Consider the following 13,452-nt stretch of genomic DNA (forward strand, 5'->3'; position numbering starts at 1 on the left):
CAAAGTGTAGAGAAAGATACAAGTTATGATGTAATTGGTGGAATTGTGTAAGAATAAAGCCCCTTGTTTAATTGTATTGTTGGGATCAGTTATTGACTTATGCCTCATGTGGAACTTTTACATGAATTGTCTTAAATCTGCTCCATAGAAATCTGAAAGCTCTCAGTTGGCAACAGGCTGATGAGGGCAGTAAACTCAAGGGTTGCATTTTGACATTTTTCATTTGGTTAAGGGGAAATATTTAGGAACCTTATCCCAGAAGTTCATAATTCCCATCCCTACTGGTCTGTAGTTTGCTTATTGTGGCTCTTAAAATCTGATTCCAAATAATTTACCCACATGCTGCTGTCTCCCTTTCTGGTTTCTCCAGTGACCTGTCCAGTCATTGATGTCCCCAATGGTATTGTAGTCATCAGTGCTAATGGTTCTCCAGGTGCGCTTTTTGACACTATTGTTCAGATCACCTGTTTTCCTGGATTCAAACTGAATGGAGCAAATCAACTCCGCTGTGGCGAAGATGCTTCCTGGAAACCAGATGTTCCCACATGTGAGCCAGGTAGGTGACTAGGAAGTGTTTGATGGTAATGACTACATAAATGTATCCCAGAATTTTTGAAATTAAGCTTCAATTTTAATGTGGTAAAAATGTATGCTCCAGTTACTAGGATTACTATGATTAAATGTTAATCGAATCCGTCTATTTGTTTGTTCTACATGCTGTTCCATTTAATCTCTTTCCTCAGTGAAATGTCCAGTCATTGACATCACCAATGGTCAGGCATCCTCAAGTGAGGTTGTGTTTGACACCGTTGTTCAGATCACCTGCTCTCCTGGATTGAAACTGAATGGTGCAGATCAACTCCGCTGTGGAGCAGATGGTTCCTGGACACCAAATGTTCCCACCTGTGAGCCAGGTAGGTCATCTTCAGGAAGGGCACATTTGTAAAGAACTAAATGTAATCTGGAATACAAATGGGGGGGGGGGGGGAAGAGAATCCATGTGCTTGGATTACATTTTTAGTATGTGCAATCTTGTTGCATTTCATGGGAGACTAAGATTACCTCTGGGTAATTTTGTGAATTTGCTTGTGCCCTTTAAATTGAAAAGAGCTGATTCCACATGTTTCTTATCTTTCTCTCGGTTTCCTGTAGTCACATGTCCAGTCATTGACATGCCAAATGGTCAGGTGTCCTCATATGAGGTTGTGTTTGACACTGTTGTTCAGATCACCTGCTCACCTGGATTCAAACTGAATGGTGCAGATCATCTCCGCTGTGGAGCAGATGGTTACTGGACACCAAATGTTCCCACCTGTGAGCCAGGTATGTGATCTTTAGGTGTACTAGGACACATGTTGGGAGGAGGACTATGGTGTTTTGAGGTTTAGGATTTTGATGCAGTCTAGTCTTTTGAATATGAATGGCTCTTTGACCAGACTTTTCTCTTTTAGTGAAATGTTCAGTCATTGACATGCCAAATGGTCAGGCATCCCCACGTGAGGGTGTGTTTGACACTGTTGTTCAGATCACCTGCTCACCTGGATTCAAACTTGATGGAGCACAGACACTTCACTGTGGAACAGATGCTTCCTGGACCCCAAATGTTCCTACTTGTGCACCAGGTAGGTGATCTTCAGGCAGTGTCTAGAAACCGACTAGATGTAATATTGATTGAGTTTTGTAGGTGGTTTTCTTTAGGATAAATTTAGATTTGGCATTTCATTTTCTTGTCAAATTAAGGTTGTGGTAATGGTTGAAGCCCAACACCAAACTTACTCTACCTCTTTCTCATGCATGTCACTTAAAACCAGTTCTTCCAGAGCCTCCACTAAATGATGACTTGCCTTTTCTTGTTACACAAGGAGAAACTGTACTCTTTAAATTAGCCAAATATATTTACCCACATTGAACTGTTTAATTTCCATTTGATTGCACTGAAATTACTGCTTTCAATGAGACCTTGGGGAAATGGCACTAACCTTTAGTAAATCTAATGTATCCACCATCTAACTAGTATCCACATGCCTCTCTCCTGACTTTTCCAGTGACGTGTCCAGTCATTGACGTCCTCAATGGTCGGGTATCCCCACAACAGGTTGTGTTTGACACTGTCGTTCAGATCACCTGCTCTCCTGGATTCAAACTGAATGGTGCAGATCAACTCCGCTGTGAAGCTGATAGTTCCTGGACCCCAAATGTTCCCACCTGTGAGCCAGGTAGGAGATCCTCTGATGCCCATATCACAAATCTGTTTAGTGACTACCCAGGTGATGTGCTGATACATCCCACTTTTGAACAACTTTCATGGAACAAGTCAAACCAAAGATTTGTATTTTATGGAGTATTACGATTCTTTATATAATCATGCGACACCACCACTTGCAGAATTGGTCATTTTAAGTTTTCAGATGTTTGATCAACTTTTTGCAACAAAGCAGTATAAATTTGCCCAGATTCATGTTGACTTTGTTGTTTTATCCATTACTGACTGACACTAATCCCATGCAGCGCATGACCTTTCAAACAATTGTTGTATACTCTGGTTCCTCAGTGAAATGTCCAGACATTGACCTCACCTACGGCCAGGCAATCCCATCAGCTGTTGTGTTTGACACCAGTGTTCAGATCAACTGCGCTCCTGGATTCAAACTGAATGGCGCAAATCAACTCCGCTGTGGAGCAGATGGTTCCTGGACGCCAAGTGTTCCCACCTGCGTGCCAGGTACCGTAGGACATTCATTAGTGTGTTGGCAGCATGTACATTTTAATGCCAAAGAATTTGTTCATCCACATGCTGCTCTATATCAGTTTCCTCAGTGAAATGTCCAGTCATTGACATCCCCAATGGTATGGTAGTGAACAATGTTAAGGGTTCTCCACGTGAGGCTGTGAACACTGTTGTTCAGATCACATGCTTTCGTGGATTCAGGCTGAATGGAGCAAATCAACTCCGCTGTGGAGCAGATGGTTCCTGGACGCCAAGTGTTCCCACCTGCATGCCAGGTACAGTAGGTCTTTAGTTGTACTAGAGTTATGAGGTTGAAGGAATGTTTAACTGTGCAGAATGTCATTTTTGGGTTGAGGGAGGGGGTTTCTTCATATAAATGGATTTTGGGTTGGACCTGAAGCCAGGTAGGTGATTTTCAGGTAGTGTTGAGAGTAATGGATGGCATAATTCTAAAATGCAATCGGATTACAAAAAGTTCTTATTTGACTTTTTAAATGGCATAATCCAATTACTTCATCGGTTGTATATTGATGCCATTAATTTATTGCCTAGGTGGTTTAGAATTAGAAAAGGGAGGGTGAAGGAGCCAAAATCTGAACAGTTAATCCACATGCTGTTCTCGTGCTCCTTTTTTCAGTCAAGTGTCCAATCATTGACATTCCCAATGGTATGGTAGTCGGTGCTAATGGTTCTCCACGTGAGGCTGTGTTTAACACCGTAGTTCAGATCATTTACTCTCCTGGATTCATACTGAATGGAACAAGTCAACTCCTCTGTGGAGCAGATGCTTTCTGGACACCAAATGTTCCCACCTGTGAGCAAGGTAGGTGGTCTTCATGTGTGCTCAAGTAGTGTTTTTAGCAGTGACCTAAAACCTAATGGTGCTTTTCTCTGGTTTTGTCAGTGACTTGTTCACCACCTGTGGTGGAAAATGGAGTGATAAATGGGGAGAGGCCATCGTACAAACCCAAAGACATCGTGATTCATCATGTGCAAGAGGGGCTTTAATATGATTGGCTCACCACAAGTCACATGTGGACTAGATTGCCAGTGGCAGGCCTTGCCCCGTTGTCTCAATTAGTGGTGAAAAATGTAACCTGTATGGTCTGACTGTGTTTTTCCACTTGATGTGCCTTAATGTCAATAAATTACCAAGTTCTATCTTTTTGGCCTCATTCTTGACTAATACAAAGTGCTGTTCTGTATTTGGCATTGTTGTAGAGATTGCATACTCAAAAATAAATTATTTGCCCTCTGGTTATAAATCGATGTCCTCCTGGGAAATACAAAGGTGTTCAGGATGCCTAGCCTTTTCCACCTTCAAGCAAACATTGAGCACCATTTTTGGTTTCATAATCGGCTTCAAAAATATAGGACATCTTAGTCTCCCCAAAATGTCACTGCAAAGAATTGTAATTCTGATGCAACTTCTATTTGAAGCAGACCGTTCCAATCAGGCTCAGCAGCCAACAATGGTCAGTTCCCAACTTACTGGAGTCAAACAAGTTTTAACCTTACAACCATGCAAAGGCAATTTGACCTGACGCAATGTTTCCTCAAAAGCAAAACTCTGAAGAGGTACCAGTGTTTTGATGGGACACTGAAATATGTATTCAAACCTCTAAGCATAATACAGAGCATGAAACTAGCCACTGGGGATTGGTTTTAAGGCCATTAACTTCTATTGAAAATTTCTTTCAGATGAAGGGGCAAAGAATTGAGGTTTATGGCTTTTATTTAAAGTAGCGGTTGCGATGCTGCACAGAACTTCGCATGTATGAACTTAAGCCTCACTGTCAAATTTGAAGGCAGGTTAAGCAAATGGGGAGATCAATGTGATTCGAATGGAATAAAGCAAAGACTCTGGTGATATTCAGGATTCAACGGAGTACATTTAGGAAAAGGAGTCAAACCACATGTTTAGTTGCAATCCAAATCTCACAGCAAAAGGACCCTTGTTCCTGCCATTGCATCGGTCGGCACTAAACTTGATGCCAAACCTGACAGTCAATTGACGGTGTCAACTCTTAAATTAAAGCAGCTTTTATGGAGCTTTTTTTAATAAAGCTGAACACAATTGAGGTGTTTGAAAGACAATCCTCATGAGATTTATTTATTTTTTGACTTCATTCTGCACATTGAGGAAAGTAAAGTGCAACCAAGGTTGAAGGCAGTCTAGTCCGTTGCAATGGCTGGCACTATTGCAAGCTCAAGTAAAGTGGTTTTTATTATACATTTATAATGGAGTAGTGCAAAAAAATGACCCTTTTGAAAATGCTAAATGTAAACCTAACATACTAGTGTGCTGCCAGTTTTATTTGTTAAAGGTGGTCAAATGATTCATACATGTGCTTACCTGGGTCCTGGAAACTCAACATTTTGCTTGCAAAGATGAATAGAATAACTATGCAAGAGGAAGCAAAATGGTCATCCTACTGCAAACAATGGGCCATAAAAATTTTATGTATTAAATCTATGACAAAAGGATAAATCAGACCATTGTGGGTAACCTAGGGTAATGAAGCAGTGGACTGATGTAAGATCTACTCAACCAAATTAAGAGGATACATACACGCGAGAACTTTGCAGATCTTCAGCGTGTCTGATATCAACATGAAGGGACACTTATGAGAAGCACAAACGTCTGCAGTTTAGGGTAATACAGGAAATCCACTGTTAAACTTCAGCTGCATTTGGGAGCATCTGTGCAGCTTTTTCTTTGTCTTTTCTGACTTTGAGATTTAATGTCATGCAGTAACTGACATAGAGATTGTATGTCGTCGTGCAACCTTGTAGGTGTCCGTGTCATGTTTATTTGCACTCTAAATATAAAAAAAGATGGAGTTTTGGTATTGTTACTGTATATGTTTGCTTTTCAGAGGTTCTTTATTAAATTGTGTAATGCTTATTTGTCGGTGTATGACTTGGAAGTTTGTTCCTTACCCTATTAATGTCATGACTAAATAATTTTTAAAACCGCATGTATATGAAAATCAATGTATAAATATGCATCATCTGATAGAAGTCTTGAAGTCTGTCCCAAATACACTTTTATAACTCATGGACTCGCTGTCTAGCACCCAGCAGCAGCACTTCTAAAAGGACAATCATTTCTGTTTTTACACATTAAGTTAAAATAATTATTTAAATGTAGCCATTTTAAGTACATTTCATTGGCTTTCATTGGTTGACTGTTACAGTATATGATAGTATGAGAGTATATTTTCTGGAATGTCACTCACCAGGATGTTGGCAGCAATGACTTCTGAGTCATCACACACCAGGTGTGTAAAAAGTACTCTGAAATTCTACTTAAGTGAAAGTAAAAAAGTATTCACATTAAACTACTTGAGTATTAAAGTAAAAAGTTACTTTTTTTCCTTGCTAGAATGAAATCAAGAAAGGAGATTGTGTGAGAGTGGACGTTGTTAAATTGGAACGGTTTAAGTCGCCTTTTTACTGTCTTTGACAAATTTCATATTTCTCCCTCGGTGGTATTTGCAACCTGGTCAAAGTATCATGTTACAACTACATTTTTGCAAAATGATTCTTATGTGGCCTGTTTGTAACATGGCAATTTCCTGGCAGAATGAACACTCGATGTGCTAACAACAATGACTTTTATCCCCTTTCACTCAAATCATAAGTAGAATGGCAGATTATCAGTACATAAACGCATACTTTTGGCCTTTTTCCACACACAATGCTAACTTACGACATATAAACACTTTTACTATAGCGCATGACTCATTTTAACATTTGCATTGCATTACCAACAACATTAACAAGCTTGTTCAAGCGTGATCAAATTGCGTGGTAGCTCAACATACAAAGTGCTGAATATGCGATGCAAAGGACCGGGGTGCGAGTCCTGAAGAGCACGTGAGTTGACACGTGAGCGAAAGTATATCATAGAATACAATTCAGCAAATAGAGAGTAGAAAATCATAGATATTAGAAATACATTTTATGTGTAACAGGCTCTGCTCGCCCCACTCCGAACGGGACTCAAACCAGTGTGGGAAGCGGGTGCGCTAACAAGGAGGCTAAAGGCTACAGCCTCTAGCGTCAGTCGCTAGTGCACCTCTTGAGGTCAGGAGAGTGAGGTTTACACACAGCACAGCTATCTACCAGCTGGCTCCCGTTACAAGCACCCCCCCCAAACCTCACTCCCATCCGGGTCACGGCACCATTGTAACAGGCTCTGCTCACCCTGCTCCGAACGGGACTCAAACCAGTGTGGGAGGCGGGTGCGCTAACAAGGAGGCTTAAGGCTACAGCCCCTAGCGTCAGTTGCTAGTGCACCTCTTGAGGTCAGGAGAGCGAGGTTTACACACTGCAAAGCTATCTACCAGCTGGCTCCCATTACATATGTACACATTTATTTACAAAAGCTTGACTCAAGCTGTAGGGCTTGAAATTGCACTCATCCAGCCTGTATGCACTTCGCCCTGCTCTGGCCTTCATCTGCACTGACATGCTGGCAAAAGAAACATTTATTTTGTGCTGCATACTTGTTTGCTAAATAAGGACTCCGTCCAGCCCAGCCCGAGCCATTGTGAAAACACTCACTCAGGATATGAGAACTCTGCCGCTCTCAGATTCCTTTGCCTTGTATGGCTCTAGACGCGCCCGACTGCGGGAGTTAGACCTTATTGGCCGAATTTGGAACAGGGAGGTGTGGAGAAAGTCTGAAAATCCAAACAAACTTCCCTTCAGTCTAAGGACCAAACTCAACACAGACGTGCATTCTCAAACTGTTTCAACTGAAAAACAAGGTATACTTCTATAGATCTTGATTTTGGTGGTTTTAACCATTGTTTGGTCTGTTATTGGCTAATATATATTATGTATACAGTTTGCATTTTATCTTCAAGTTAAGACGTTTCTTATGGTATTGGAAACATTTTGACATAAAGGCTCATGCTTAAATGCTTGACTAGTCAATCTAGTCTTTACTATTAATCTAAAATGTTGAAACCAGTAATAATAAAGAGTGGTAGTGTGACCACATATATATACATATATATATATATATATATATAAGCATGCACTGTATATGGGTTTCAGTTGAAATATGATGTAAAAGTTAGTTTGTTTTATGTCCCTCTGACTGTAAGGATACAAGAGTCGATGAGTACTGTATATTGGGTTTTTTGGTTGCTTTATGTAATTTCTTACATACTCAACATTTGAAAACCACAAGAAAACATACTTAACCCATCATGCTTTGGTTATCAACAACTTTGATCGCAAATGTTATATTTAAACAAGCTTCAGAGTTGATGGGATCTGCTGTATTTTTTCATAACTACGTATGTAGATAAGTGATATAATGGCTCTAATTAACTCTTATCTGTCCCTTCATTACAGAAATAAACCCTGACATCAAGATGTCTGCTGCCAAGCGTGCCAAGGGAAAGACCACAAAGAAACGCCCGCAGAGGGCCACTTCCAACGTGTTTGCCATGTTTGACCAATCACAGATCCAAGAGTTTAAAGAAGCCTTCAATATGATTGATCAGAACAGAGATGGCTTTGTTGACAAAGAGGATCTACATGATATGCTGGCATCTCTTGGTAATGTCTAATGTTTTTAGGGAACTGTATATTGAATATGGAAACAATGTTTTGTTTTAGTCGTGAAAGGGTCAATCTCAAAGAAACATGTCCAGGTGACAGAGGAAAAGGGACATTAGATGGTTTATCTTCACAAATGAATCTTAGACCAAGTTAGTTCATTTGATCCTTTCCACATTTATTCCGTTTTCTGTTGGTTGATCCAGGAAAGAACCCATCTGACGAGTATCTGGAGGGTATGATGAGTGAAGCTCCAGGGCCCATCAACTTCACAATGTTCCTCACTATGTTTGGAGAACGTCTAAATGGAACCGACCCTGAAGATGTCATACGGAACGCCTTCACATGCTTTGACGAGGAAGCTACCGGTACAGTTGGTTATTATATAATATATGGTTATTCTATACTAATCAGCAGTATACCACTCTATACTATACTACACTTTTCCATATGACAGCAGTTCTCAAACTGGGGTCCCTAGAATGTGATTTTTACATTTTATTTGCTACACATGTATACAGACTGTGGACTGTTTAAAAAAGAGAAATATGAATAAAATAAAATTAGCTGATTACATTTCAATGCTATCCCACTTTGCTGCAGCATCATCAAACTGAGACATCAGTAGATATATTGCTAGTTAAACACTGATCCATTATTTGATTGCTAAGATAGAGGGGGCAAAATACATAACATGGTTTCAATTTCCACCCAACTAGATTTTCGGCCATTTTGAATTTTCAGAAAAACTACTTTTCCGAAGTCCTCCCAGACCGTATGTCTGATTCGCTCGACATTTTGCATCTACCATCTAGAGACACACGTGTCAATAAATTATGGAATTCCCGATGAAAAAACCAAACGAATTAGTCGTCGAACACGCCAAAATGGACACGAGTGTGCATCTTCGCCATGCTACGCTATGCTTTAGCGTATTGACACAAGACTTCATACATGTCCTCCCAAGCATGACCCGAGGGTTCCTGCCCAGTTTTGGCACAGCGCCACCTAGTGATCAGGAAATATGGAAAATGGCTATTTTTGCTTATAACCTTAGTTTGGCCTAAAATCATGAGACTCGTTTCTTTAGATTCCTTAGAACATAATGAGTTTAATGATACCCAATTGTCCTAGGTCGGCCATTTTGGGCGTTGGCCATTTAGAATTTTGTCATAAAATTCAGTATTTTACAAACGCAATGGCGTACTGTTACGAAACTTGGTATGCATCATCAGCACCAGGCCCTGAGGGTACCTATGAACTTTGGGATCAGCGCCTCCTTGTGGTCAAAAGTTATGCACATAAGATTTTTCACAAAACCATTTGTCTTAAGATGTTATTAATAACTTCAGCTTTAGTGTGTCAGTAGGAAATATAAATGTTAGACCCCCAAACATTACTTTTGCAAATAGAAAAGATTAGAATAGAAGAACAGGGAGCCCTGCAACAGATGTCATGGCCCCCCACAGACCCCCCACTGAACATCGAGTCAGTCTGGGATTACATTAAGGGACAGAAGCAATTGAGACAGCCTAAATTGATAGAAGAACTGTGGTGAATTCTCCAAGAAGCTTAAAACATTTCCACAGTACTATATTTGAAAATGATAGACCTTTTTGATAGGCCAAATCATTCTGGTGAAACGCATCAATAAATTTCATGGCAATATGCCGAAATGGATCTGAGGTTGTATCTCTGCAATCTTTGTTTGTGTCTCTGTTATCATTCCCTGACAGTATCATATACATTTGGAGACAGTGCCATCTATTGGCCAATAGTTAGAATAAACTTCTCTTGTTGTTTTTTATGGCACTATTCTTAAAATCATAATCATTGATGTCCAGTCATATTTCCTTACGTGCCTTTGGTCTGCTTGGCCCCATAATTGTTGCTTACCTTTTTTTTTTTTTTTTTTAGCTTTAATTGTGATTTTTAAGTATCTAATCAAGAGCTGATCTAACCTGATGTCTGTAACTCTTCAGGGTTCATTCATGAAGACCACCTCCGTGAGCTGTTGACCACCATGGGTGATCGTTTCACAGATGAAGAAGTGGACGAACTGTTACGCGAGGCACCAATCGACAAGAAAGGAAACTTCAACTATGTTGAGTTCACTCGAATCCTCAAACACGGAGCTAGGGACAAAGATGACATGTAAAAGCGTCTTATTACACAGATGTACATTCTTTACACATACCACATGTCTAATGGTATTAATCACAAAATACTTAAAATATTATCCAATAGTTCAGTGTTACATTTAGCTATATTTTAAAACTTTTTTTTGGTCTTTTCAGCTAAAATCAGTGAAGTATACAAAAAAAGGGGATTATTATGATTAAACCCATTTATGAAGTCTTAAAACATAATATGAAGTGAAGGAAGCATAATTGAAAAAATTTAAGATTTCACAAGCCTCATCTCCATCTATAATAAAGAAATAAAGACCTTGTACTTTTTGTGAAAGGCCTGTATGTTTCAGAATATGTTTGTTAGCATTTGCAAAGACCATAAAATATTTTTGCCTATTTTAAAGTTTTACACATTTATATTTAATACAATTCAAATTGAACAAAATTAAATCCAAACTTAAAATATTTAGTTTTTTTATATATATATTTTTATTAATGATTACTCAATTTAATTTGATAGAATTATATTCTGAAATTGAAATGCGTTCCCCGCCTTTCGCCCAAGGTTAGCTGGGATAGGCTCCAGCCCCCCGCGACCCTGTACACAGGATAAGCGGTTGACGATGGATGGATAGATGGATGGATGGAATTGAAATGCGTTCATTTCTTTATTTAAATTTTTTAATAATTTTTTTTTTGTAGTTTTTTTTTTTTTTTTGTGTGTGTGTTCTGCAAATGGCATCTCTGGTATACAACCACAATTTTAAAATAAATATTTTTTTCATTCAACTTGTGCATGCTTGTTTTTTTTGGGGGGGTTAAGTCTATTAACACGTTATAGTTTTCCTAACCCCACGATACAGTTGGATACCACAAAAAATATTCCAGGTTTTCCTGTTTTTTTTTTTTTTTGACATGATGGTGAATCTCATGAAAACATGTCTGCATCAAATTTCAGCCCTAAAGGAAAAAAAAAGAAATGTATATTTTGCATTAAAAAATGAAGCCTATATTTGTACTCCTTTGTGTGATTTAATTTGTATTTATTTTTTAAATTGCGCATTGGTTATAAGCAATATTGTGTGGGCAAATATTGAGGGTCATCTGTAGACTGCCCAACCAATCATAAAACATCACCCCGCCCACACCTGCACTCAGGGCTGTAGCAAGTAATTCTGAGCCCCCTGACTGTAAATTGCCCTGGGCCTCTTACCTATTCAAATAATACAGTTTTGAATTTGTTGTGGGCCCCCCTGGACTTTTGGGCCCCTAGAATCGCTTGCACTCAACAATCAAAACTTGTCCCGCACCGCACTGTTGCTGGATGTGTGCTTCTGGTTCCCCTGTTGTTAATTTGGTGTCGATGAGAGATTCTGTCTGTCTCCACGTGTCTTACATCTATTATACATCTATATACAGTGCTGTGATAGGTTTTTTGCTTATTGTTTGTCATTGCTTTTTAAACTACTATATTTTTACCATCCATCCATCATCCACCCATCCATCATCATCCATCCATCCATCCATCCATCCATCATCCACCCATCATCATCCATCCATCATCCATCCATCAATCATCCATCCATCCATCATCCATCCATCCATCATCCACCCATCCATCATCATCCATCCATCCATCCATCCATCATCCATCCATCATCATCCATCCATCATCCACCCATCATCATCCATCATCCACCCATCCATCCATCCATCAATCATCCACCCATCCATCATCCACCCATCATCATCCACCCATCCATCCATCCATCATCCACCCATCCATCAATCATCCACCCATCCATCATCCATCCATCATCACCCATCCATCATGCATCCATCACCCATCCATCATCATCCATCCATCCATCCATCCATCCATCCATCATCCATCCATCCATCACCCATCCATCCATCTATCCATCATCCATCCACCCATCCATCCATCCATCCATCTATCCATCCATCCATCATCCATCTATCCATCCATCATCCATCTATCCATCATCCATCCATCCCTCCCATCTGACATGTTATTGATCTCTCATTTACTATATTTCCTTTCACTACATCCTTGTTTTCGTCCTTGATATTATTTCTCTCCACTCCATCCTTGCATACGCAGGGACTCTAATTTGTATTTGTAAGTTGCTTTAAGGCTGTAATTCTAATTGATCTAAAAGTGTATCACTTTATTTTGTTTCTTGGTAATGGAGGTAGTATACAGTACTACCTCTATTCAACCTATGCAAGTCGAGTCAGCCACTGTTTCAAAGCAGCTGTTCATGAAATTATGCTATAACAGTATTAATGCCAATATTAGTTATGTTTAGATTTATTAGTGGTTAAAATGAGTAAACTAAGTGCGTATGATTATATACAATGTTTATCATTTTATTTATTTAAATATATGTTTTAATATGGGGACAATTTTTTAATTATAGTTATATTGGATCTTATGATCTTGACAATTACGCCATGTTAAGCCAATTAAAGACATTAAATTAGTAGTCTGAGTAACCCCTCCCCATACCAAATGCCCACCTATGATATCCCCCAGCCCACCCTTGCAGCTGTCAGAAGCCGGGCCTAGAATCAGTGTTGTGAAAGTTACACAAAAGAGAAATCCACTTCCATCTACTTATTACTTCTCTAAAAGTGTAACCAGATAACTACTGGTTTCTTCGTGGGAAAATGAATCACAATAATAATAACTTTTTTTAAGTTACTCTCTAAAACATTTGTTTTTCCGATCAACAAATGTAAAATAATCTCTACATTCTTGTTTTTTTTTCCCCAATTTGGCATGTCCAATTCCCAATGCGCTCTAAGTTCTCGTGGTGGCGTAGAGTCTCAACCCGGGTGTGTCGGAGAACGAATCTCAGGTGCCTCCGCGTCTGAGACTGTCAATCCATGCATCTTATCACGTGGCTTGTTGAGCTCGTTACCGCGGAGACCTAGCTCGTGTGAAGGCTTCACGCTATTCTCCACGGCATCCACGCACAACTCGCC

General features: G+C 39.5%; 1 protein-coding gene across 1 annotated transcript; it reads left to right on the top strand.

The window, feature by feature from the left end:
• The first annotated feature begins 7,351 nt into the window (after positions 1 to 7,351).
• On the top strand, positions 7,352 to 10,762 carry LOC127625172 (myosin regulatory light polypeptide 9-like). Its single transcript, XM_052100276.1, has 4 exons — positions 7,352 to 7,506; positions 8,102 to 8,308; positions 8,515 to 8,676; positions 10,291 to 10,762. Exons 2-4 carry the CDS (start codon positions 8,122 to 8,124, stop codon positions 10,464 to 10,466), a joined length of 525 nt encoding a protein of 174 aa, XP_051956236.1. The 5' UTR covers positions 7,352 to 7,506; positions 8,102 to 8,121; the 3' UTR covers positions 10,467 to 10,762.
• The last annotated feature ends 2,690 nt before the right edge of the window (positions 10,763 to 13,452 follow it).

This window comes from Xyrauchen texanus, chromosome 31 (genome assembly GCF_025860055.1).
Source record: "Xyrauchen texanus isolate HMW12.3.18 chromosome 31, RBS_HiC_50CHRs, whole genome shotgun sequence".
Classification (NCBI taxonomy): Eukaryota; Metazoa; Chordata; class Actinopteri; order Cypriniformes; family Catostomidae; genus Xyrauchen; species Xyrauchen texanus.